The 26642-nt window shown below is 42.5% G+C and overlaps 1 protein-coding gene across 3 annotated transcripts in view; it reads right to left on the reverse strand.

Annotated features, from left to right (window-relative positions):
* The window catches only part of trim67 (tripartite motif containing 67), a gene marked incomplete at its 5' end in the record, with an annotated part of 59367 nt that overhangs the window by 2078 nt on the left and 30647 nt on the right, over positions 1-26642 (reverse strand). Inside the window, 7 exons of one of the 3 annotated variants that reach the window (XM_084082981.1) lie at positions 913-1091; positions 1184-1308; positions 2605-2743; positions 3616-3779; positions 4864-4947; positions 7554-7707; positions 21475-21585. In XM_084082981.1, the coding sequence (XP_083939107.1) occupies positions 913-1091; positions 1184-1308; positions 2605-2743; positions 3616-3779; positions 4864-4947; positions 7554-7707; positions 21475-21585 (956 nt within the window). The remainder of the gene's footprint in view (positions 1-912; positions 1092-1183; positions 1309-2604; positions 2744-3615; positions 3780-4863; positions 4948-7553; positions 7708-21474; positions 21586-26642) is intronic. The other 2 variants (XM_084082983.1, XM_084082982.1) reach the window with 2 other exon arrangements.

Genomic DNA, 26642 nt, shown 5'->3' on the forward strand with positions numbered 1-26642 from the left:
GGGTACGTGTGTGTGTGTGTGTGTGTGTGTGTGTGTGTGTGTGTGTGTGTGTGTGTGTGTGTGTGTGTGTGTGTGTGTGTGTGTGTGTGTGTGTGTGTGTGTGTGTGTGTGTGTGTATGTGTGTCTGACAAAAGAGCAGATGAGAAAGGCTGAGCAAAGCCACCGTACAAACCTGTGCTTCTGACAGGCTGCCTGCTGGCTGACATGACAACAGTGATTCTCGGTTATTTCTAGCAGCATGGCGCACAACGCAAACAGGCAATTTTAAAATTAGGTAAAAATATATTATGCAAAGGGGTCAGAAATAATTATATGATCACTTCAAGTGAAATAATTCTATTCAATAGAGAGAATTTTCACACACAAGTAATTCACAATGTGTGACAGTAATCGACAGCATTCATAACTAATCAAGTGTTCACCATTGTAACAAGTGATCATTGTTGAGAGTGTATTTGCTTGCTAGCTAGCACAAATGCATTAAGAGCATGCTACTGTACCAACACTTTAGCAGGTAGTACATTTTCTCTCTTTTTCTCCCAATTTAGTTGTTCCCTACACTTTTCTTCCTTTCTTTTTTTCAGGCTTTTTTTAAATAAGTAAAAATGAGAAAAAAAACAAAAGAGCTTGTGTGACGGTCAATACGATTTTTTTTTACAGAATGTAAAAGTACAGAAAAAAGTGATACATCCCCACATATTTCTAAGTAGTCACTGCTGCCCCTACTGGCTCACCTGCCACTAGGAGGACGTAGTGCCCTCCCCTCCCCCCAAACGGCAATTGTACTCGCATGGACCCTCGACCAAGCTGGAGGCAACGCAGAGGATTCGAAACCCCCAGTCTCTGCGGTCCGCATCTGCATGAGCACGTGTGTATACTGTATATGTATGTGTGTTTCCTATTTTTACCAACCTGTTGGTGTGGGAGTTGTTGTGCATGAACCAGGAGCGGTTGTTGTCGACGTACATGGCCCAGGCCTTGTCGTCTTTCCCCAGCATCATGTCCTTCATGGTGTTGATGCGTGCCACGCCAAACGCCGGGTCCGGGTGGTTGTCATAGCGATCGACGCTCACTTCCCAGTAGTGGACACCCTGGAGAACAAGAATAACACGGGACACCAGGATGAGAGAAAGTTGCATTGCAAGATATGGGTTGTTTGTGTCCTGATGGCTTGTGTGTTTACCTTGGAGAAAGCAGCAGTCCCCAGTACCACACGATCGTCGTAGCTGTTACAGCTGACTGTCTGGTTCTCATTGGACAAAACGATGTCCCGGTGGGCAGATGTAGGGTCGAATGTGAACCACGCCACTGTGGAGGGCATGGAGGGTGGACTCAACAAGTTAATACATTTGCGTTGTGAAGAACAAAGCTATTCAATATTTTTTCCTTAAGCCCTATATACTTTGTCATATGACGAATAGCGAAAATATCCAATCTACAAGCTCGCAACGTGTCCCATCTACTATTTTAGCTATATTTTTTATGTTTTGCCTATAATGACATAGTATCAAAATAGGAACGCCAGGTTGAAAGTGGTTGAAAACACACATTACTACTCTGCAGACCTGCAAGGCAAGGGAGTTCATTTATGTATGCAATATATAACATATGGAAGCAAGGCATAATATGCAAAATAGTACATACATTTAATTATATTATAATTTAAATAGGAGTCTTTGTGCAGATAAGCTTATTTGTGTTCATAGCGTGTATGAATTGAACTGTGGCCTCTGGGTTTTAACATTATAGAAGTCTTCAATGTTTTTAAGGCCAAGGGTCCATTAGCTGAGAGAGAGAAAGAGACAAAGCGGGACCCCCACTACATATATTTTAATGGTGCTGCATATTAAACTTTTTTTTTCTCCATGCAACTTAATGAGAGGCTTTCAAAGCTAGCTCACCATATTTAGCTGATTGTCTCGTGTTGACTTTTTAGAAGTCTGTTTTTCTTCTAAGTGCCTATGGGTTGCCCCCAAGATGTGATGGCTTCATAGATTATATAAAAGAAATACCCATCTTTGCTAATAATAAGTTTGATTGATTTGTAATTTCAGACAGAGAGAGAGAGAGAGAGAACATAACAGTTATCAGTCAGAAAGTAGACTGCTGCCATTGTGAATGCACTTGGATGACAAAGGGTCATCCAAGTGCCCCCCCCCCCCCCGCCACGACAAGACATCCATCAACCAGTCTGTCTGTCTGTCCTCAGCCAGCCATAAATCTTTTGTCAGACAAACTGCTGCCCCCTGTGTCCCCTTGCAGCCTGTATAAGAAAGGCCTTTTTGCAAGAACGAAATAAAGAAACTGAAGTCAGTGCTTTTGTAAATAAACCACTACTAAGCGTCAGCAGAAAACTGTCAATGTTGTGACAGGCAAACATTGTCAGGGAATTACCATCTCAGAACTGGAATCAAGCAGTAAGTACTTTGTTGCAGTACTTAAGTATATATATTATTATATTATATCATATTATAAGTGGCATATCTCCCATAAGACCACACAGCTGCACACACACACACACACACACACACACACACACACACACACACACACAAGCATGTCTGCGCATACTACTACCACTACTACTTGTACTGCTGTACATACCGTCAGAGGTCCTCAGCACCACTGTCTTGCTGTACGGTCCTACACCATGGGCGTTGTAGACTTTGACCCTAGCATTGTAGGAGCTGTTAAAATGGAGCCCGTCCACCGTGCACACTGTCTCCTTCCCTACATACACCTCCTGGGACGCACACACGTAAAAACACACACATTTTTAAGAGACAAATGCAAGTCGCATACAGTACAATACGGTGTCACACCCACACACACACAAGCATTTCAATTGACATTATGACCAATGCAAGTCACATTCAATACAGTGTCTCACACACAGGGTGCACTCACGCATGTGTGCACGCACACACACACACACACACACACACACACACACACACACACACACACACACACACACACACACACACACACACACATCATGACACATCATGACACATCATGACACATTCAGGTCACATACCCACAGCTGTTGACACATACCACACATATAAAACAAACCACAACAAATGCACGTCCGGCACTTACAGACATCTACATACAATGCTGATGTACTCCCCCCCCACCCCCCCCCCCACACACACACACACACACACACACACACACACACACACACACACACACACACACACACACACACACACACACACACACACACACACACACACACACACACACACACACAAACACAGGGCCATCTGCTGTTAGTTAGAGCACAGTGGCATATGGATTATGAATAATAAAGCTGAAACAGGAAGGGGAGGGCTGCAGCTCTGCTCTGTAGGAAAGAACTGGATCTAACATTACATTACACTCTTGTTAGTGTCGTGGTTTGTGTGCATTACAGTACATCTATAATCTGACTGTGTGTGTGTGTGTGTGTGTGTGTGTGTGTGTGTGTGTGTGTGTGTGTGTGTGTGTGTGTGTGTGTGTGTGTGTGTGTGTGTTTGTGCGTGTGCGTGCATGCGTGTGTGTGTGTGTGTTTGCATGCATATGTGCGTGCATACGTGTGTGCATACTTGCGTGCATGTAACTTACCCTGTACTGTCCTCCATTGCCATCATCCAGCTCCAGTACATAGCCCTCAATGGGGATGCTTGGAGGTGAAGTTACCCTCCAGGCCAGCGTGGCGCTGTTGTTCCTGGTACAGCACTTCTCAAGCTGCAGAAGAGGAGCCATTGGCACCGAGGGAACTGTCTCCACTGAATGGATTGGATGGATGGACAGATGGATGGATGGATGGAGAGCCAAATGGAAGAATGGATGGAGAAAAGACAGATCAGATGGATGGATGTTGTGATAAGAGATTAAAAAATTGTTAAATGGGGGGATCAAAAGCGAAAAAAGAATGTCAGGTGGAATAGAGAGAGATGAAGACACACAGCGAGATACACCAGGAAAACATTAAGTTGACTGCTTGTCTTTAAGCATCTGAAAGGGGAATAGATGCAGTGTTTATATGCATTTGGTTGGAGATAAACAAACAGAGTATTGAGTGTATCTTGGACTCAACAGCAGGGATTCAGTCACAGATTAAACTACATCATGTCAAGACGTTATTGTAGTAGTTGTAGTTATCGTGGTGGTGATGCTAAGAGTTGAGATGAAGGGCATAGAATAGCCTTTATGATGGCTCCAATTAGAGCCGACACACACAATGAACACAATAACACACAATACAAAGAAGTGGAGGGCTGGTTTTTGGTGGTGTGAAGTCAGTTGCATCACTTCATGTTTCGAGTCCGGTGTCGATTACTTAACAGTCAAAAACACAGGAGTAGTGAGTAGAGATAAAGGGGAGGGTGGCAGACAGGGGACATAGGGCAGTGCCTAACTGGCGTGAGGGGTTGGCTTTAGAGAAGAGGAGAGAGAGGGTTGTAGGCTTCAGGTGGACGTGGAAAAAAAGAGGGGTGTTCTCACATATTTCCGACCATGATGTCAGTAATTTCTTGAAAAACCTCTGTAGACAATGTGGCTCATTGATTCTCATGCATAACAGAAAAGAGAAGATGTTGCGAGTGAAATGTTTGGAAAATTCCCTTCAGAAAAGGAAAGTTCTCATGTTTTTGCGTTAAAAGAAATTGGGGCACTTGAGGATACAAAGGCTTTAGGTGATTTTTCACTGTGGGTGTCTTTATCTGGAAGACAGTGCTTTTCTGCAGAGGTTTCATTCATCAGGTGGGGGCACTGGAGAGGAGAGTTATTAAGGTCAGGGAACCATGCAAAGGGAAAATAAACGGGTGGGTAATCTGGGTATTGTGAATAGTAGTAGTGTCTCTGAAATACCTCCCGGGAGCTCTCTTTCTGTCTCGGTCTCAGCCTCAACACCTGCCGCCTGCATTTGTTTCAATAATGGAGTCTCCTGCACATCTGGAAATAATGGTTTGGATAGCATGTTGGCTGTTCTTTTTCTTTTCTAGTTTTTTGTTCCTTTTTCCTTTTCTTTAATACAAAAGAGGCACATAACTCTGCTGGAGATGAGACCAAAGGAATTAATATGACATTGAATAGAATGGAAACAGTAGGTGTAGTGAGTCTACTATAGCATACTATGTTCTTATATTTGTTCATTCTTCTGTCCTACAAAACAATGGAATATTAATAAAGTGTATTGGGTCCAAAATGGACATCTATCTGCATTTGGGTCCGCTTTCACTAATCATAACAATTACCTTCAGCTGTCAAAATGTCTGCTGTGAAGAGGGTCTTTTCCCAAAATATAATAATTTCATAACATAGTGCCTTTTAACGTGTTTTTTAATGTTCCTTAACTTTCATGTGACATGAAGGATACAGTAAGACAGGAATAAATCTCCTTTTTCAATCGCCTACTCTTGATCCTGGCTGCATTGTCAGTCTGTTGTCCTTTTTAATTCGCTAGATAAATAGACACAACAAAAACTTGAGAGATTCCTAATGAAGAAGAATGATGGAGCCATGTTCCTTTCCAACCAGAATACTTAATACATAATCTCTTTGTTCATTTCATCCAAGACGTTCAGTCAAAGATAAGAATAAAGCACTAAATCTCTTTATGGATTCTAATTCAGCGACTTTGTTCTGGGTGTAGGGCAAAAAAGAATGGACAGAGTTACGCCCATAGACTCTACAGACCGTAAATGAAGCCAATTTTTCAGCAATTTCAAATCCGCCATCTTTCTATATAGCGTCATATCACGTCATATCCTATGCACACGGAAATTAATGCCATTGGTTGGAGAACTTGGCACCAGTGCGGGGGTGGGGAATGGATGCTATTGGTTGTGTAGCTTGTCAATGAAATCATCACAAGGTAGCCACGGCCCTTCTACAGCATACAGCATTAAGGTAATAAAATAATAATAACATTATTTCTGACACCAGCAGGGGTAAAACAGCGAAGCTACAGGCCATGTAGCCTGTAAATTAACTGTCATTTCCTATATAGACTCAATTTACAACTCAGAAGCTGGCCCCTTGGTGTAGAGTTAGGTGCTCCAGTGTGATGTTTCCTGGGTCCAGGCAGCTCACAAGGAGCCTAATAATGGTCTCATCTGTGAACTAACTGGCTGAGACACCAGGGCTCAACCCAATCACCCCTGGCAATTGGGTTGCTATCAGGGGCCGTGCGCTTCTTGATAGCTCGTGATCTGATTGGTTGTGCCTGAGCTTGTAATCTGATCGATTGTGCACAAGGATGGTGCTTCCACCGCCTGGCAGGCTGACCAGCCTCCAACTTGCTCCCTAAAAGCAACTTCACCCTACAAGAAGCTAGGAGATGGAAGATTTGTACAGATGGGTTTGATGTTTTCACTGCTTGTCCCGAGTTCAGAGAACAAAGTGGAGCGACGATCAAAAGCTATGCTCCAGCTTCTGAAGACACCAAGATTAGCTTCACAGAGGGCTGCGAGTTAGAGGCAACCAGTCACACGACCACATTTCATAATACAGCTATAGTTCTTAACGTTGGTTTTCTGGGACCCAGACTAGTGCTACCACTGCTATTAGTACCAGTAGAATGGAAATCTGCAGTTCTACAGGGCTGATGCCGTTTAAAAAAAATAAACAGCTGCTTCTGGAAAGGATACGGTGCCATCTTAAATACTGTTCATGTGGTGAGCAGGTTGACATTGTCGTGTGACGTTTGCCAATATTGTCTTCATGCAGAATAACTCCATTTGTATCGCTTACCTCATTGCTTTGCAAATCCTTATAGTGAAATGGCAAGACCCTAATACCTATTATAGAAAATAATAGATATAAATTGGTTTATTGAGTTTTCTTCTTTTCTTGTGATTTGCCACATTGAGGCCAGGCTGAATGCACACGGATAAATGGGGACATATCCCCCACCCCCAGAGGAGTGGTGTGGAAATGAGCTATGTAAAATGCTAATTACCATCGTACATATTTAGTATACATTAACGATCCATCTGGGATTCTCTGCTAAGGCTGTGGAAAGCATGTACAATGGAGGTTTTGTTTACTCGAGCATGCTAACTGGTGGCTGGGTAGGGGAGACCAATGCATAATAAAACAGATGTTTATAACCTTGTACGATTCCAGCAAAAATTCAATATCCCTCTCTGCTGATGCTGCAGCCTTTCATATGGTGACAAAATGCTGTAAATGCTGTTTTTTTTATTTATTACAGAAAATGTCAATAAATGCTATCTCTGTTTTAGTCCTTGGGTGTGCATACTGTATATCCACATAAGCATAAACACACTCCAGCATCTGACCCGGCATTGGTGAGTTTCCATGCTGAATGTGCGCACCTGTGTGTGGGTGTCGGTGAACAGTGTGTCTGTCTGTCTGTCTGTCTGTCTGTCTGTCTGTCTGTTTGCGTCGGCAAGCACTTTTGTGTGCGCAATGAGCATAGATGCATACGCGGGTGTATGCATATTTGTGTGTATGTGCATGTGCTTGCCTGTGCACGTACAGTATGTGTCTGTGTCTCAATGTGCCTGTGTGCATGCGTGTGTGCATGTCTTCACCTTTGCTCTGGCAGAAGTCTAGTTGCAGGATGGTCTGCAGCAGGGAATCAGTGTTGAGTGTGAGGTCATAATCGGGGCCAACTTTGGGCTCCAGGGCCCCTTTCACCCACTGGTCCTGAGATGATGTCACTCGCTTGATCAGGGCATCCGAGATCTACACACGCACACGCGCGCGCGCGCACACACACACACATACACATTTGAAATATTTATTTATGTCCACATAAACAGAAGTACAAGAATGCCTTGTACAAAGGACATAAACACTGCCAGTGCAGATAATGGGAAAACAGCCAGTTACAAAGTGCATATAAGGCAGAACATTGTTACATACAATAATGTTGGCATAATTGTCAAACACAGCAGACAACAATCATGGGTAAAGGAAACAACGCCTCCTCCAAATTGAGCGGCTTCCTATAATAGCTGATATTGAGCAGTACCTTGCAAATTGTTTAGCCCTCCTTTTGGAGAGGCCGGCCATACACACATTACATTACAGTCATTTAGCAGACGCTTTTATCCAAAGCGACTTACAATAAGTGCATTCAACATAGGTAGGGACCGAAAACTACTAATCACAAGAAGTCTTAAGTGCATTTTCTGCAAAAACAAGCAACCAAGAGTATACCTAGCGCTAAGGTAAAAGTGCAATATATCAGCTACCTATTTCCTTAAACACACACACACACACACACACACACACACACACACACACACACACACACACACACACACACACACACACACACACACACACACACCATAAGAGGGTCAATTGAACATACACAGTGAGGGAATCAATTCATAAACGCACACAAACACAGATGTAGACAAACAAACAGACACTGGAAAGTGTGTACACCCACACATGCATACAAACACAAACAATGACAGACAAACACACAAGCACTCAAGGGAAATGATAGCAGCTGCTGCCTCTAATATCTATATTCAAATATCCTTGCTAGACCCTGCTACACTCCTTGCAGGCAGAATAATGTTTCTCACATGGGTCTATTCCATTACTCTTCTATTACTTCATTGTGCTTGACAAGTGAAATGAGGCACATATTAGGCACAGTTAAAATATTTAAGCACAGGAAATAGACCCCGGCCTACTGTAAGAGCTACTACAGTATGTCCCTGGAAAAGCTGAGCGAACACGTTACACTAGATTACAGTCAAAACCTCCCAGGGAACATGGGCGCAATGTTTAAGGAAATTACAAACGGGGTCACGCACATGCAGCCAGCGATGGAAAGTAACTAAGTAGATTTACTCAGGTACTTTACTTGAGCACAATTTTAAGGTACCTTTACTTGAGCATCACTACATCTCAGAGGCAAATATTTACTTAAATGATTTGACAGCTAGCTTAGATAATTTATACAAATCATACATTAACTGATTTGTGATAGTTCAATCGATTACTCTATCTCTCTCTCCCCATGGAGACTTGAATTCATGGATATTGTTTTGTTCTCGTCGCATTCCTAAGCCAATAATTTGATGACCGGCAGCGGTTCCGTATGGAGACACAAAGAGTCTCCTTTGTGTCTACCCCTTTAAGCTACCCAGCAGCACACAAAGAAACTTAAATCAGTCCCAGCTGCAACATTTAAGTGATGAACACATTATGCAATTATATAGTTGTGAAACGGGTCATTCAGCATAATGAGTATTTTTACTTTGGTATAGTACATGTAAAATGTATTTGATGTCAGCACTTTAAGTATTTTTACTCAAGTAAAGTTTTTAATACAGGAATCTTGTAAAATGTAGTTTCTTCCATCACTGCTTGCATCTTTAGAAGAGAACTTGCTTTAGCTCTGTGTTTCTAAGAGGTATTTAATAGATGTTTATTAATCTACATTTCTTTTCAACACATGTTGTACCAGTTACCAATATGTGTAGTCTAAATTTGAGTTGCGGCTGTTTTGTTTAAATGACCAAAGAATAAAGCAATCATTCAGAACGGTATGTCCTACTTCATGTTGCGTTGTATCTTGCTACCATAATTGACGGCCACAGTCATGGAGTGTACACGAGTGTATGTGCTCAATTGCCAAGCAGACACATGGCCCAACTAACTCCACATTTTCCCCCAAAATTCCTCAATATTCTGCCTGTGACACCAGCTGCTTCGCATCCCATCACTGTACTTGCAGGATGTACAATTAATATCAAACGCATTATGCTCCAATACTTATGCAAATCACTTCGCCAACACAAAATTCACGTCCGGGTGTTTCTTTTCACCAGCCAATCACCTTTCACGTTGCCACGTCCGTTGCCACGTCGCGCTGACGTACGCTAAACAAGCGCTGCCGTGCGCACAATGCAAACGAGCCCAAAGGCGCGCAAAAATAAGCCGACCATTGCTTAGACACAAAGTCAGACCTGGCAACGCAGCCTACGCCAATCATGTGTGAGAGATCTACAAGCTATGGGGCAGAGACTCCACCGTATCTTAGCAACAACTACAGCGCTCACTCTCATTGGTCGTGTCACGCTAAGAGCAGTCTCCAGACAATGGCATCGCAGACAGCTTGCTGTTACTGCTGTAGCCATCACAGGCAGTTGCAGCCATAGATATATAGCAGCACGACGGACAGGGCGCTGTGATAGCTGCCATGTCGCTAACGCTAACGTGGTTGTCATGCCTGCAGCGGCTGTGCAATCACTTTGTCAACAATGCACGTTCGTGTGGTGAATGTCAATATTGCTGCTCAGTTCGTCCATTGTAGATGGTGTATGTTTGTGTGTGTCTTATGGAGAACTATGTAGCTCCACAGCAACTACAGTAACTAACGTAATGGCAGGACCGCCCCGTGCAACGCATGTTAGGCTGCATTATGGTCATGTAGTAATTTCAGATAATTTCGCTCCGATTAGAGCAGTGCTTATCAACCCTTTCACGCCCCCCCCCCCCCCCCAAATACACGTACTTGATCTGGGACCCCCCCATTCTGTTTGACTCCGTTCCACAAGTAAATATTGTGAAAATAGCAGATCTACAAGCTCGAAACGCCTCACGTTGAGAGGCTTTGTAAGCTTGTAGATCGGCTATTTTCTACATGATTGCCTCTTTCTTACATTCTTTGCCAATGTGGCCCATGTTTTCATAGTATAGTTTGTTGACTACTTCTGTTGCAGAAATGGCCATTTCCTTTACTTTCGTTTTTTTATTGTCTCCGCCAGGCCGAAAGGCATGGCGCAAGACTATGTTTCACCCCCTGTCCGTCCGTCTGTGATAGCTAATCTCTCACATCGTTGACTTGATCGCAGCAAAATAACAGCCCGATGTGGAGAGTCAGTGAGAGCTGGATAAACGAGGTAAAATGTGTCAAAAGGAGTCTGTACGGCTGTCGATAAATGAACACATGACGTCGGTGGGAGAGGAGATATTGTGTCTTTTGGACAAACAGCAGCGTGGTGCTGATGTTTGTTGTGTGAAGCAGCTTAATGTCAGAGTGTTTCAATCAGAAACACTCTCGTCTTAGTAGATAAAGAACCATTTATTGCCACAAATGGAATACAGTTAAGCTTGGCGTTAAAGCTCCGCTCTTGGGAGAATATTCACTGAATTTTGTCGAAGCAGCCTGCTAAGCATATATTCAGAGAATGCTTAAGCAAATCCCCCATAGGGATACAATGACAACAATAAGCAATACATTAACATATTAGTTAGAATTAGCAGATATACATGATAAACACAAGTATTTGAGCCTAGCAAGATTTTAAACAGCAGATATACATGATAACCACAAGTATTTGAGCCTAAGCCAGACTCTAAACAAAGCAGATACATAATAATCACAAGTATTGGAGCCTATGGCAGACTCTAATCAAAAGGTGGAGGCTGGGGTGGAGGAGGAGCTAGCAAAACGCATTGGTTCAGCAACCAAGAAAGACCTAGAGAATATGAAGCCGTATTTATAGGAACCTCTTTGCTCAAGCGTGAGCTGTGATTGGATAATGAGTGTGTGATGTAATGACCAGCTGGGCTGTGAATGGGGAATAGAAAGCTGATGTTCACATCAGCTGACTGACTGCTGGTTACAGCTTTGGCGTGCACGACTTCCGTGTCCTGCATGAACTAACGCTATGCTTCATTTCAATCAGAAACACTCTCGTCTTAGTAGATAAAGAACCATTTATTGCCACAAATGGAATACAGTTAAGCTTGGCGTTAAAGCTCCGCTCTTGGGAGAATATTCACTGAATTTTGTCGAAGCAGCCTGCTAAGCATATATTCAGAGAATGCTTAAGCAAATCCCCCAAAACCAATAAATGCATACTCTCTGGTTTCAGCCGAGCGGCAGCTAGGATACTCAGAGAGTGCATAACAGAAATCCCCCCCAACACACGGAAGCCAACGCCAAGCCTAAAAAACGCCTTTATCAGTCATACTATATTATGTGAAGTAGCAAGACTGCTACCGACTTAAAATAGAATGCGCACGCATCCTGAAGTCATTCTACAATTATGTGATATAAGAGACTATGTGTCACAGCAAACTTGCTGTGGACCTCAGCATTTAATTATTAAGCTATACTAAAAGAATGCAAGCATGCATCTTAAAACGAGGTCATCCTACAATTAATGAGATATATTATGTGTGTTCAACAGCCCTGTTGATTCCTGAGCTTCAGTTCCTCAGCATTTGATTGTTAAGCTAAACTAAACAAATGCAAGCATGCATCTTAAGACTATGTGTTCAACAGGCCTGATGAATGCAGAAACCTGTTGATTCCTGAACTCAGGAGTCCTAGACGGTATCGTAAAGCGATGCTCACTGCTATGCTGCACCGCGAATAGGATTCGAAAAGGACATTCTATTTCTTTTTAAAGAAATCTGATATATATAAATATATATGTATGAGGTCATCCTATGATGAATGATAACTAATGTTTATCATTCATGATAAATAAAGTGTACTAACTATGTGTAACAGCAGCTTGCTGTGGACCTCAGCATTTAATTATTTAAGCTATACTAAAAGAATGCAAGCATGCATCTTAAAACGAGGTCATCCTACAATTAATGAGATATATACTGTGTGTGCTCAACAGCCGTGTTGATCCTGTACGTCAGGAGTGCTTTAAATGTAAGCATGCATTTGTGTGTTAAACAGCCATGTTGATCCTGAGCTTCAGAAGTTCCTCAGCATTTGATTATTAAGCTAAACTAAACAAATGCAAGCATGCGTCTATGTGTTCAACAGGCCTGATGAATGCAGAAACCTGTTGATTCCTGAACCTCAGGAGTCCTAGACGGTGTCCTAAAACGATGCCCACTGCTATGCTGCACCGTGAATAGGATTCGAAAAGGACATTCTATTTATTTTTAAAGAAATCTGATATATATAAATATATATATATGTATGAGGTCATCCTATGATGAATGATAACTAATGTTTATCATTCATGATAAATAAAGTGTACTAACTATGTGTAACAGCAGCTGCTGTGGACCTCAGCATTTAATTATTTAAGCTATACTAAAAGAATGCAAGCATGCATCTTAAAACGAGGTCATACTACAATTAATGAGATACATACTATGTGTGTGTTCAACATCCATGTTGATCCTGTACTTCAGGAGTGTACTTAAGCAGAATGTGTACTATAGGGTTGAGATTCCTTGGTTGCCCCTAGCAACGGAACGCCCCTGTAATCACCACTGATTAATAACATATGCGTGTAACAGCAGCGTGCTGTAACTTCCTATCCGCTCAGATAAGAGGGATGCAAGAATGCATCCGTAAAAGGTCAACTATCTTCATCAGAATGAACCCATGCCATTGCCAACCACTTTTGAATGCAGACTCTATTTAACTGTCTCCTCATACAGTACATGCCACTCATTGCTTTTTGAGCAACTTCAAGTTTAAGCCTAGACCAATGTAGCTGCACCAATGCAATGCGGAAATGAGTGAGAGGTATACAGCTGCGCAGCAGTCCACATCTTTTGTAGAGGAGACAGAGCCGGGCCGTGAACCATGACCTTGGCTTTCCCTTGTCGGTCAGGAAGAACATTAGTCTTGCCTCGCCAGAGGACGTCTTTGCAGATACTGGATCATGGAGAACAGAGACAAAACATGGTTTTAGTTAGGGTTAGGGTTAGGGTTAGAAATTATGACGTTTGCACCTCCCCCCCCCCCCCCCCCCTGTCTGATTTACAGTGTTTAAGATGTTAAGTTCATCCTACAAAAGTGTGAAACTATGTGTAGCAGCAGCATGCTGCAGACCTCAGAAATTAATTTATTAAACTAAATTAATGCGTAAAATGTAATAACTATATGCGGCAGTAAGCATACTGCGGACCTTACCCATCACGCACAGATAAAGAAATGCAAAACAAAACAGAATCATACTACCTAAGTCAGTGCAGTGGAACCCTTAAGTTCATCCTACAAAAGTGTGAACTATGTGTAGCAGCAGCATGCTGCAGACCTCAGAAATTAATTAATCAAGCTAAACTAAATTAAAGAGTGTAAAATGTAATATCTATATGCAGCAGTAAGCATACTGCGGACCTTACCGATCACGCAGAGATAAAGAAATGCAATACAAAACAGAATCATACTACCCAAATCAGTGCAGTGGAACTCAGCCAACACTTTCAGCAGCATACTTATGCCTGATGTCAATCTCAGATACGTAGATAGCGATCCACAAAAGCTTCAAGTTCCACAAGCATGCAGAACACCACCTAGATGAACTTTTGGAAAGACACACACAAGAGCAAGCATGCAAGCCTTCTCGTCTGGACGCTGTGGAGATCTGCAAGCAAACAGCTGGATTATCTCATTCACTCATGGTGAACGTAGTAGCGTTCATGGCTGCAGACCGGCAACCTGCTGCTTCATTGTGAATGCTGGAACCAAGCAGCTGAAGAGTACTGTAACTGTACCGTTTGCAATAAGCAGACCACAATGCATCTTTAAGACTTTGTTTGCAATAAGCAATTATTTTAAATTGCAATTATCATCATACGTTTTCTTCTTTCTGCAACCATCCAATGAAACTTAACCCAGCAGCACCTGTATGAGTCAGAGACAAGTAGACCCCCTTTATCCTTGCAATGAATAATGACTATTATATGATTTCCGCCTTTCACCTGCTGTGTTTTTTGTCCAACTCGAGATGTGTTAGCTAAAAGTGAAGTAACATGCAAATTAATTCAATGCACTATGAATCCGCTCCCTGCATCTAAGTCATAAGCTGATAGAATTGAAGCAGCAGAGAATCAGATTAACCTTTGCTTGCCCTCTAAATGGCACCGCCTGGAGGACAACCCACTACAATTGAAGCAATCGCCCCATTTCACAAGACTTTAATCCACCATGAAGTAATTATCTATTTAAGCATCTGCAAACTAATCCACCCACAATAGTTACCTGAACTTGAGCGATAAATTAAGTGAATAGAACAGGAATGCAGAAATAACAGCTTCACTGAGTGGATTATATTAACTTGAATATCCCATGATAGTTGTGTACCTTATTTAACATGACATGATAGTTGTGAACCTTATTTAACATGACAGTTACACTGCCATAATGCCTGCACATGACCAGTTAAGAAAGAAAACACCCTTGCCTTCACCTTATTCTCACACGGTAGCATTGAACTGAATTGACCATGATATGACTGTGTCAGTTGCATAGACTAATACCCAAGATGCATGCTGTATGTATGAGACTTCCTGATTACTCCCAAGGAGTAGTCACGTGACACCACCACGGCGTGTTGCCAGATTGTAAGAGAAACAAGCGCCAAGTCTATAAAAACAAGTCGCAAAACAAGTGTTTAGAATATTAAACATTTTTTGTACCATGATTACATATGAATCTGGGGTTCCTTCACATGAACCCTGTTTAGTAATCATATTTGCTAGTGACTTAACAGAGCACAATCCCAAAGTCGCTTATAATAAGCAGACATGGCAACACTGATTTGATACACATGCTGTGATTTCCTTTCCTGGCTTGAATACATGTCTGAATTTGTCTTCTTGTCTTATATTATGCCCCGTTGCACACAGATTGTCTACAACAGCTTTGATAAGTATAAACATATTATAAAAGCATTTGTGCTAGCAGAGCACTACAACTGTTGGAAGCTCTGCTTGAAGCTTCAGAACCAACTAGATGGTACTGCACCATGTATTGTGGGTATTCCCAGAGTCAAGAGTGCCTCAGCAGAACAGCATTAGAACTTAGAAGCAGTACTTATTTTGGGAAAAAAAATCAACTTTCGGCCCAAAAATTTTGCTCCATATATTTCTATACCTGAAGCCATAAAAATGCTAAAATAGCCACGTTTCATTACCTGATGAAAGCTCTTTAAAACCACTGGAATGTCTGCTGCTGGGAATAAAAGTTAGTAGCCTACATGGGGAGCAAGGCTGCTGTGTTAACTTTGCAGCGCTGTACAAACAAATCAAAGCTTTTACATGGCAGCAAAGCATGCTGTTAGCTTTAAGCTACAAACAATTCGAGCTTTCCACATGCTATGTTACCTTTAAGCTATAAACAATTCAAGCTTTCCACATGTTATGTTAGCTTTAAGCTACAAACAATTCAAGCTTCCACATGGGAAGGAAGCATGCTGTGTTAACTGTGCAGTTCTGTATAACAACAAAGATTCTACATGCAGCAGCATGCTATGTTAGCTTCTAGCTACAAATAATTGAAGCTTTCCACATGGGAAGCAAGCATGCTATGTTAACTGTGCATTGCTGTATAACAACACAGCTTCTAAACATGGCAGCACGCATGCTATGTTAGCTTTAAGCTACAAACAATTGAAGCTTTCCACATGGGAAGCAAGCATGCCATGTTAACTGTGCAGTGCTGTATAACAAACCAAGCTTCTAAATGCAGCAGCATGCTATGTTAGCTTTAAGCTACAAACAATTGAAGCTTTCCACATGGGAAGAAAGCATGCCATGTTAACTGTGCAGTGCTGTATAACAACAAACTTCTAAATGCAGCAGCATGCTATGTTAGCTTTAAGCTACAAACAATTCAACTTACCACATGGTGAAGAGAGTAGCCTACAAATAAATCAAGCTTCTACTGTCTGGGCAGCAAGCATGCTGTATAAGCTTTGTGCTACAAACAATTCCTAATTTCTACATGGCAGCAAGCATGTTATTAGCTTAAGCTATGAGCACATTAGTGTTTGGCAGCAATAATAGAAGAAGCATTGGCTGCTGTAGCAGTGGTAAAAGTCAGCATCAGAAGCAGACTCATCTCATATAGCACCAAAATATCATAGAGCAGCGCACAAAGCAGTAGATGAGCAGTAGATGAGCAGCAGATGAAGCTCGCAGCAGCTAGCAAAACGCATTGGTTCAGCAACCAAGAAAGACCTAGAGAATATGAAGCCGTATTTATAGGAACCTCTTTGCTCAAGCGTGAGCTGTGATTGGATAATGAGTGTGTGATGTAATGACCAGCTGGGCTGTGAATGGGGAATAGAAAGCTGATGTTCACATCAGCTGACTGACTGCTGGTTACAGCTTTGGCGTGCACGACTTCCGTGTCCTGCATGAACTAACGCTATGCTTCATTTGTGTTGGAGCGCCTCAGTGCGGCTGCAGAGTTCATGTGCAACCTCTTCCAGAGAGACACAGAGACACTAGAAACTCTGCTGGGGAAAAAAAACACTGCTGGGCATTGACTTTCATATGGACATTGATCTACACACTGCAGGTATATCTGCTACACACACAACATCAAACTACACACTGCAGGTATGATGCAGCGTTTGCATTACAGCCAGCATGCCAGCGTAGTTCCCATATGGTTTCAAGGTGGGCTAAACCATATGGACCCCATGTCAGCAATGTCAGCGGCATCCACTTCAGTCCCAACTGCGATGCCCATGCAGGCTATAAGTAGCTTCTACCTGGCCCTTAGGTGGGCCCCAACTAGCCATGTTTATGTGGGACCAAGGCGGGTCCTAACTGGGTTTGCCCATGCAGGCTTTAACTGGGTTCTACCTGGGCCCTAGGTGTACCCTAACCAACCACAGTGCAGTGCCCATCGCTCCAATTGTTGTGACGTCAGGGCTCTCAATACTGCACATTGGTGGAGGAGGAGGGGCCGCAGGGCGACCGCACACATCGCTGAACCAATGGTAGCCCACGGATGTTTCCTCTGGGGATTTACAATCTGCCCCTCTATGCCACATATCATCCGCACTACAGGGTCTTCACTGACCCAGCCACGGCCCCACTGACCCTCATGACGCTACGCCACTTATATGAGTTGCCAAGTGGCCGCGGGCGCAACGTGGGCGTGGCCGCGGGCTAGACGCGAGCCCCCGCGTAGCGGGGGCGAGCTTCTAGTTTACTGAACTGACAAAGGGTTAACTTTTCTAGGTTGCAGAGGAGTTGGGTGACAGCAGCTATAAGCAACTATAAAATCAATATTTCATAAAATATTCATCTGAGATGGAAGTGTGTGTGTGTGTGTGTGTGTGTGTGTGTGTGTGTGTGTGTGTGTGTGTGTGTGTGTGTGTGTGTGTGTGTGTGTGTGTGTGTGTGCGCGCGCGCGCGTGCGGTGTGTGTGTGTGTGTGTGTGTGTGTGTGTGTGTGTGTGTGTGTGTGCACGCGCGCACGTCCTCCCACGTACATCCCAATGGACGCTCTTTCTTCTCTATTTCATCTCTTCCCCTGACTCTTTCTCTCTCTCCTTCCTTCTCTCTCTGTGTGTCTCTATCTCCTTCCTCAAAGATCAGAGACATAAAACATCAACAGAGAGCAGAGACATTTATCTCCCCTGTCCTTTCAACTCTCTGTGCATCTAACTTCTATGGCCTTGATAATTGAAGGGTGAGTGAGCTGAAAAAGAGTAATGTTCCTTTAGTGCAGTGATTCCCAAAACTGTTAGCTCGAGACCCTAAAGAGAAACAAAGTAGTGAAAATAGCTGATCTGCAATCTCAGTTGCAATCTATTGTTGTGAGACAGCTAGTGTTTGTGTATTTGGACCACCTGAATCCCAGCCTCCATACTCTGGGGGGGGGGGGGGGGGGGGGGGGGGGGGGGTGGCTGGCGTCCAAGTACAGAGCCAACTCCATTCTAGGTCCATTCTACTATAGGGTTTAAGTATTTACTGTACTCTGGATCTGTTTGTGCATAATTATTTGTTTTTCTATAGGAGGCAATGCTGTCTAGAAGGGGTTCTGTGTATCTGTGTGTCCGAAGTCAATGTAACAAACCGCTGGACCAATCAGCACCACATTTCTTGTGCATACTGCCAGTAGAACAAAGAATTACCTCTACCTCCTGTCCAAAATTGGAGTCAAAAACATCATAGGTATGTCATAGATCACTGTTTCCCAAGCAGTAGGTCGGGACCCTTTTTATTTTATTTATAAATTAGATACTGAGATCCACATGATTCAATGTTCTACACTGAATTTAACTGGTATGAAATGTGCTATGCACACAACATTGTCATTACAATCTCCTCAAGCCATTTTCCTCTTAATAGCAGCCAGTGTCACATAACATGCTTATCCTTTTTTGGTCTGACCTTCAGAGGTACACATACGTATTGATCTATTGGTCTTATCAGCATAATCACAATCTGCCATTGGCTAAACATGCAGAGTTGAGACAGATTAGGGCCAACATTAGTACTGTACCAGAGAATCTGCTACAGTACTTGCAAGACTGTGTAGGTGTGAGTGTATTTGGGTGTGGGTTCATGCCATAATCATTTAAGTCCTAAATAGTTTTTCGAATGATGAATAGCGAAAATAGCCGATCTGCAAGCCCAAAACACTGGTCTCATTTAACAAATGAATAACCCTAATTCATGTATTTTCTTCTGCAATAAATGTATTTGAGTCCATTTAAAACACTGATAAGGAAGAATGGGCGCACAGAGGAGTGCAAATCAGGGCAGTGGAAGGGGGTAAAATTACTGGGTATGTCATGGCAGGATTGTGTTGATTAGAATATGTACTAAGAATATGTGTTGATGTGTTTTTAGCTTGCTTGAGTTAGAGAGCTCAGAGAGTTAGAAAGAGGTGGAATCGAATATAGTGTCGTGTTGCCCCCGGAGTGGTACCTGTTGTATGCCTTTATATTTTACTAGATTTTGATGCTGTTCGTTTTGCCCTTTGGATGTGTACTGTCATCAGCCTCATGTTGTTTGTATGTCATTCAGTTTAGTTAAGTTGTGTATGTTGTTGTTGTGTTTTGTATGTCTCTGTTTTGTTTCATGTTGTTTTTTTGTATTTTCTTTATCTTTGCAAATCCTGTTGTCGATTTTTTTGAAAAATTCTTATGTGAAAAAAAACAAAACTGCAATAAACAGATGTTAAAAAAAAAAAAAAGAAAGAGGTGGAATAAAAGCATCTGTTTGTCATAGCAGCATTGGGTGGCAGGAATTATATTATTGTACAGCTTGCGTCTGCTTGGCTAGTTCCACTCCATACTAGTTCCACTCCATACTCAAGGACACGTATCCCAGAGCCTGGAGGGAAGGTGGATCTAGGATTACGAATTCACGAAAATTCAATGACATAGTTGTTGTTATTGATGGAATGGGACAATATTTGGGGGTTTATTTCATTAGCCTAATGGCAGTGAGTGTGCAGAAAAGCTTTGACGAATTGACGCTGAACGGTGTAGTAGCTCACACAAACAGACAAATGGACACACACACAGACAGACAGACAGGGGCGAAAACATAATATCCAGCCTGTCCTTCAGCCTGGCAGAGATAATTATGGATTTAGACCTTTGAAGAATAAGGATGCTTAGACAAAAATCCTTGAAATGCTTTTTCCTCCACAATTAGTGAATATCTCATTAGCAGATATTCAAATCAGAGTATAATTAGCATTATATTAAACTCCTTCATCAAACAATTGTAACATTAAAACCCTACCCATTGTACCACTGTGTTCTCCCATTTACCATTTTAAACATAAAGACAACTATACTCCAGAGAACCTTTAGCAATATTTGCAGTCTAACTAATCAATTTTGTTTCAGTCAGAAAAACAGATATTCTCTGTGCTACAGTATATCTGATAATGCAATTATTACACTTTTATAGGCAACACTGACACAAGGAATGTCAATGGGAATACTGAATCTCTTTTTTTAGCCACAAGCCCCCTGAAGAAACATCATTGGTGGTTCTCAAACATTTTCATGTCAAGGACTACCAAATTGATATGAATTTGGCTGCGGACCCCCATTTGAAAACATTTTGTTTCAGGGACCCCCATAAGATAAGATTTACATTGTTAAACATTTTCAAAACTTATTCTAAATATTTCACAATTCCTCACAATTTTTTTTAAAATAGCAGATCTACATGTGCACAACGCATCACTGTGCAACGTGTTGTGAGCTCGTAGATTTAGAATATCCAAAGTATAAAATAGGGTTAAAGTAGTTTTGATTTTTATGCTATATTAACTAATTTAGCTGGTGACGTCCTGGAACCCCCTCAAGGAAAGCTGGGGGTCCCAAAGAAAGCAAGCTGGATAAATGTGTTTACAGCTATACTGTGTGTTTTGTTTCTAGAATGAACTGTCTTGAGGTTGTAGATAATGGCTGTTTAATGCATGTTTAATGTAGGCCTTCCCTCCACATAGAGACATTTCCACACAAGGACGGACCCAGGCTTGTTTTTCATTTCGGGCTATAACAATAACAATATCAATATCAATAAAATATAACATTTATATTGAAACGGCTTGTTATTAAAATGTATTATTTATCTGCATAGCATTACAAGCACGTCCTCTGCGGACCGAGTGTCAATGACATGTTGTTGTGCAGCTGTGCAGCGTGTTTCTGCCTGGATAAAATGTGCACACATTAACATTCACACACCCACAGACACATCCACAAGACCACAATCAGGTAGGTACCTGTAGGAAGCCACTGGGGTCGTTCTCTTTGATGACTTCCAGACAGTACTCCATCATACCTGTAGTCTGACGCAGCTTCATAGTACAGTGGGTTATCTGGTCACGAACCACCTGACACAGACAGACAGACAGACAGACAGACAGACAGACAGACACACACAGACAGACAGACAGACAGACAGACAGAAAAACAGATAACGACAAAGAACAACACAGACAAAGACAGAGAGAGAGTACAAAAGAGGAGGAGACAGGCAGACAGACACATAAAAGAGAAAACAGAGAGACATTGTTATTCAGAATAATTTTGTCCCTACTGATTTGATACAGCATATTGCCTCACAGCAGGCCAAGGACCTCACTCCAATATGATTCAAATCGGTCATTCAATGACAACTACTGTATGTCTTTGTATATATAATCCCAGGGCAATCATCCCTCCAGGCTATGGGATAAGCCTGGAGTTATGAGCCGACATCAGAACAAGCCAACGTCAGATTAACACCCGTCACATATTTATAAACATGTCAACATACAGTAAAACTGCCAAAGTACGACATTTGCGTGCACGTTAAGCTCAGTCCGAGTCTTTAGCCGCTTTCAGAGTGCCGACACTCACCAACACATGCACCATGAAATCACGACACAGCATACTGGATGTGAAAATACGTGAAAATACATGCTTCTGCTGTTTGATCGGGACATCGCTACTGAATTTAACATCAGTTGAGAGACCAGTTACTATATTTTCTCTCTCTCATGCGGATTGTCGCACACATAGAACTGAGATCTCATTCTTGAGGCTATACTGCATGACCAGCCACCTTTCAGAGAGCTGTGTAGTGTGTACAGTACATCTCATCCTACACGCCAGTGTTATACTTATTTCAGTTCTTACTTCCTCTTGTGAAAAACTCACAAAGCGAGTGTGGAGCATTGAGCACCCAACATTTATATTTCAAATTGCAACTGAGAGAAAGATAGAGAGAAGTAGATAATGAATGAGAGACAGAGGGAGGCAGACATTAGAGTCCCACACTATAATTCATGGCTATAGGTAGAACTTTAACTGCATACTATACATCAATAATATTATTAGGGCCTGCCTCCTGGCGGGGATTTGCACTCTACTGAGTGCACCTTTCTAGTACAATGTAATGCCAAGTCCACCGTGGAATATTGTAATTGTATAAGCCGAAAGAAGAATTGCTTTGTTTGTTTTATTGTAACTGACTTGATTAATGTGAATTATGGAGATGGACAAGAGATGGGCAGAGAGAGAGAGAGAGAGAGAGAGAGAGAGAGAGAGAGAGAGAGAGAGAGAGAGAGAGAGAGAGAGATCAACTAGAGGCCAGGCAGTTTGAACAGATATGTCAACAGCACAAGCACCACCTGAGCACACAATAGACAAGTCATATAAACCTCTATGCATTCTGACAGCCGTAAAGGCAAATCTCACACACAGAAGTGCATGCACCCGCACACTCGTACACAAACATGCACACACACACACACACACACACACACACACACACACACACACACACACACACACACACACACACACACACACACACACACACACACACACACACACACACAGACACACACACACACACACACACAAACTTGCAGACCAGACCACCACACACAAACACACACCACCCACAAGAATGAGAAGTAATGTAATTTTCACACACACACGAAAAATAGAAAATACACACAGGCAAATACACAGAGGCACGCACATCCAACCACATGCACACGCAAACACAAACAAGCCACAGGCACAGTGGTACATACAGAATCTCTTTTTCACCCACATGCACACCCACCGAAGCCCCTACCCTTCCTACACACATGTTGACACACAAGCACACACAGCACCCCCTCACAAACACACACGCACGCACACACACACAAACGCACACACGCACGCACGCACACACTCACACACCATCTCTTGGCTGAACTCCAAGCGTAAGGGAAATGAGATTTGGACGGGTGTCAAAGCCAGTCATTCGAGGCTAATTGAAACTCAGCCGACTGTCACCACATTATTGGCCTTTGTTTGTCACAATGCTACCTGCTCAAGATTTGACCACAACAGCCACAGACAATCATCTCTTCAAAAGTACAACAGACATCCTGTAGTTGTTGTTCTACTTCTTTTGTTTTGCTTGATTTTTACTCACAGAGATGAGGAAAATAATGTGCCATGAGGTTAACGAATCCGGGTTGAATTAATTATTCGGTTAACCCATGGCCTTCTGAACGAATCAGAGCCTTAATTGGATACGACCTCTGTAATTAGCCCGCTGGCCAATTCGATCATTATTTAGATCACAGTCAATTATTCACTTATCAACCGCTGTCTAAACTGATGATGTGAAAAATAAACAGACAGACTTCTGAATCTTTCAAAGAACAAAGAATCACATGTTTTAGGAAAAAAACTGAAGGTGCATTTATGGTGAATGTAATGTCATAATATACATATATTATGCACACACAGAGAATTAAGAATACTCAAGACAGCCATGTTTATGTAACCGAATTTGTGACCAGCAATGACTTAAAATCCTCAGTGTTATTACTCGAGAGTGTACACATTTGTACACTCTCCGAGTTAAATGAACATTTACAGCACTTGTGAAATTGTGCCCGCATTGTCCTTGTTTGTTGTGTTCATGATATATCCATAACCTTCCACCTAAACTTAAAACAGAGTCTTTGATAAATCAACAAAATGCTCACTTTTTCCAGGATTGCTGTCCTCTACCTGCTCTTGGAAAGACATTTGGTCTTCAGAAGAATGGATTCACGGGATACACACAGACAAACCAATTTATACAAATTGCTTTCTCCAGTCAGGTAGACAAATCTCAGATGATATATCCCCTTCGCTTTGTAAATAATATAAAACGTGATGCATGCATAGAGTCTGGGTGAATGTGTGTTTCCTATTTTTTCTTTCAATTTCTCCACAATCTCACCCTTTTCCACTGAGGCAGGCACTTAACTCACTCCCACACAATGAGTATTTTAATGTGATCTTCATGCATTTGAAATGAATTGGTGGGGGTTCACAATGAGAGATGGTTAGCCACACACACATTCATGCACAGACAGACAGACAGACAGACAGACAGACAGACAGACAGACAGACAGACAGACAGACAGACAGACAGACAGACGCGCGCGCACACACACACACACACACACACACACACACACACACACCTCACTACCAGTTAGAAAGATGACAATTAATCCAGTTGTCAATGGATTACGGCTGGGCTCAGGCTGCTAGACAGTAGATTGTAGTATGTAGTGTGTACTGTAGTGTGTGTGTGTGTGTGTGTGTGTGTGTGTGTGTGTGTGTGTGTGTGTGTGTGTGTGTGTGTGTGTGTGTGTGTGTGTGTGTGTGGGCGTGTGGGCGCGTGTGTGTGTGTGTGTGTGTGTGTGTGCGTGCGTGTGTGTTTGCATCTGAGTGTTTCTGAGGTATTGAGTTGGACACACATGTGCACACACAACATGCATATACAAAGATGCTCAAACGCGTGCACGGACGCACAAACACAAACACACACGCGCACACGCACACGCACACACACACACACACACACACACACACACACTACGAACTACAGACTAGAGACTTCTGTCTAGCAGCCTGAGAACAGCCGTAATCCATTGACAACTGGATTAATCTTTCTAATTGGTAGTGAGGTGTGTGGGCACACTCGCACACATGCGCGCTTTTGAGCATCTGTGTATATGCATGTTTTATGTGCACATGTGTGTCCAACTCAGTACCTTACAAACACTCAGATCCAAACCAAACACGCACGCACACACACACACATGCACGCGTAGGCATGCACGCACGCGCGCACACACACACACACACACACACACACACACACACACACACACACACACACACACACACACACACACACACACACACACACACACACACACACACACACACACACACACACACACACACACACACACACACACACGTCAATCACGGCCGCAGACAATACAGTCACTGTCTGGTGGCGTGTTGACAAAAGTATGAGAGCCTGATCTTTGAAAGCAGCCCCAAAAAGGTTTCACCCTCCAGGGGATTAAAGTAAACCTAAAAGGCTTTTGTTGAACATTCCCATGAGAAACATCTGCCTTTCCCTGGGATTTCAGTTTTTATCTGATTTAGTTTTGTTTCAGCAATATTTTTAGGCAGAGCTGAAACCGTGCGATAACATTAACAAGGTCTAAGCTATTCCTGGATAAAAAGGATTTTCGTCCAAAGTCAGATATGTAACTATTGTCCAATGCTATGACTGCCAGTCACCTATACAGCGGAGATCTAACGAAACAGATAACCTTTAACAGCCTTATATGAGAATGTGGCTTACATCACATGATTGATGCTACCATCGATCCAGCAGCCTCAACAAATTTTGTACCTTGGTACTTGTACCTTGCATTCCAATTGCAGAGTAGGGGGCACCTTGGTGAGTTAAGCAATTAGCATACTACACCATACACTTGTAAACATCCTGCACAGCAAAATCCTGAGTGTTAATATAACTCTGATAGTATTTAGACGATCTATGGCGCAGGGTGAAGAACGCAGGGCACAATTGCATTGGGGTTGTGGCCATCTTCCCTTGTGCTAGTTAGTATATCTGCCACACAGCTCGGCACTAGGCACAAAGGGGTTGTATTAAGTCTCTGAATTAATTAAAGCAGGACAGAGATGCTGCGGTCCATGCATCTTTGTGTTGGAGCTCTATGGATATTGACGTTAACTGTTAACTGCTGTCCAGTGAGCAGAAACAGATAAAGAAAGCCAGCTAGGAGCCAATGGGTTCACGACATTCTTACAGGATGAGAGGTATTTTATTATCCTACTATAATTCTAGTAACCTCTGTCTGTAGTGGTGAACCTGTCTGTAGTGGTGAGTGAAGCTACCCGGTTCTCCTCAGTGGCTGGAGCAATTGCTCTGATTTTGCACACAGCCATTGACCATTACCATCTGAACTTAACTCAGAAGCCCGTTTTTCAATTTCATCAAATCTCAGCTTCTTATTAGCGTTTATGTGTCAAACATTGGGTGGACTCTTGATCAAACTGCGCATGCGTCGCCTCGCG

This window comes from Gymnoscopelus microlampas (assembly GCF_963454915.1).
Source record: "Gymnoscopelus microlampas genome assembly, chromosome: 16".
NCBI lineage: Eukaryota > Metazoa > Chordata > Actinopteri > Myctophiformes > Myctophidae > Gymnoscopelus > Gymnoscopelus microlampas.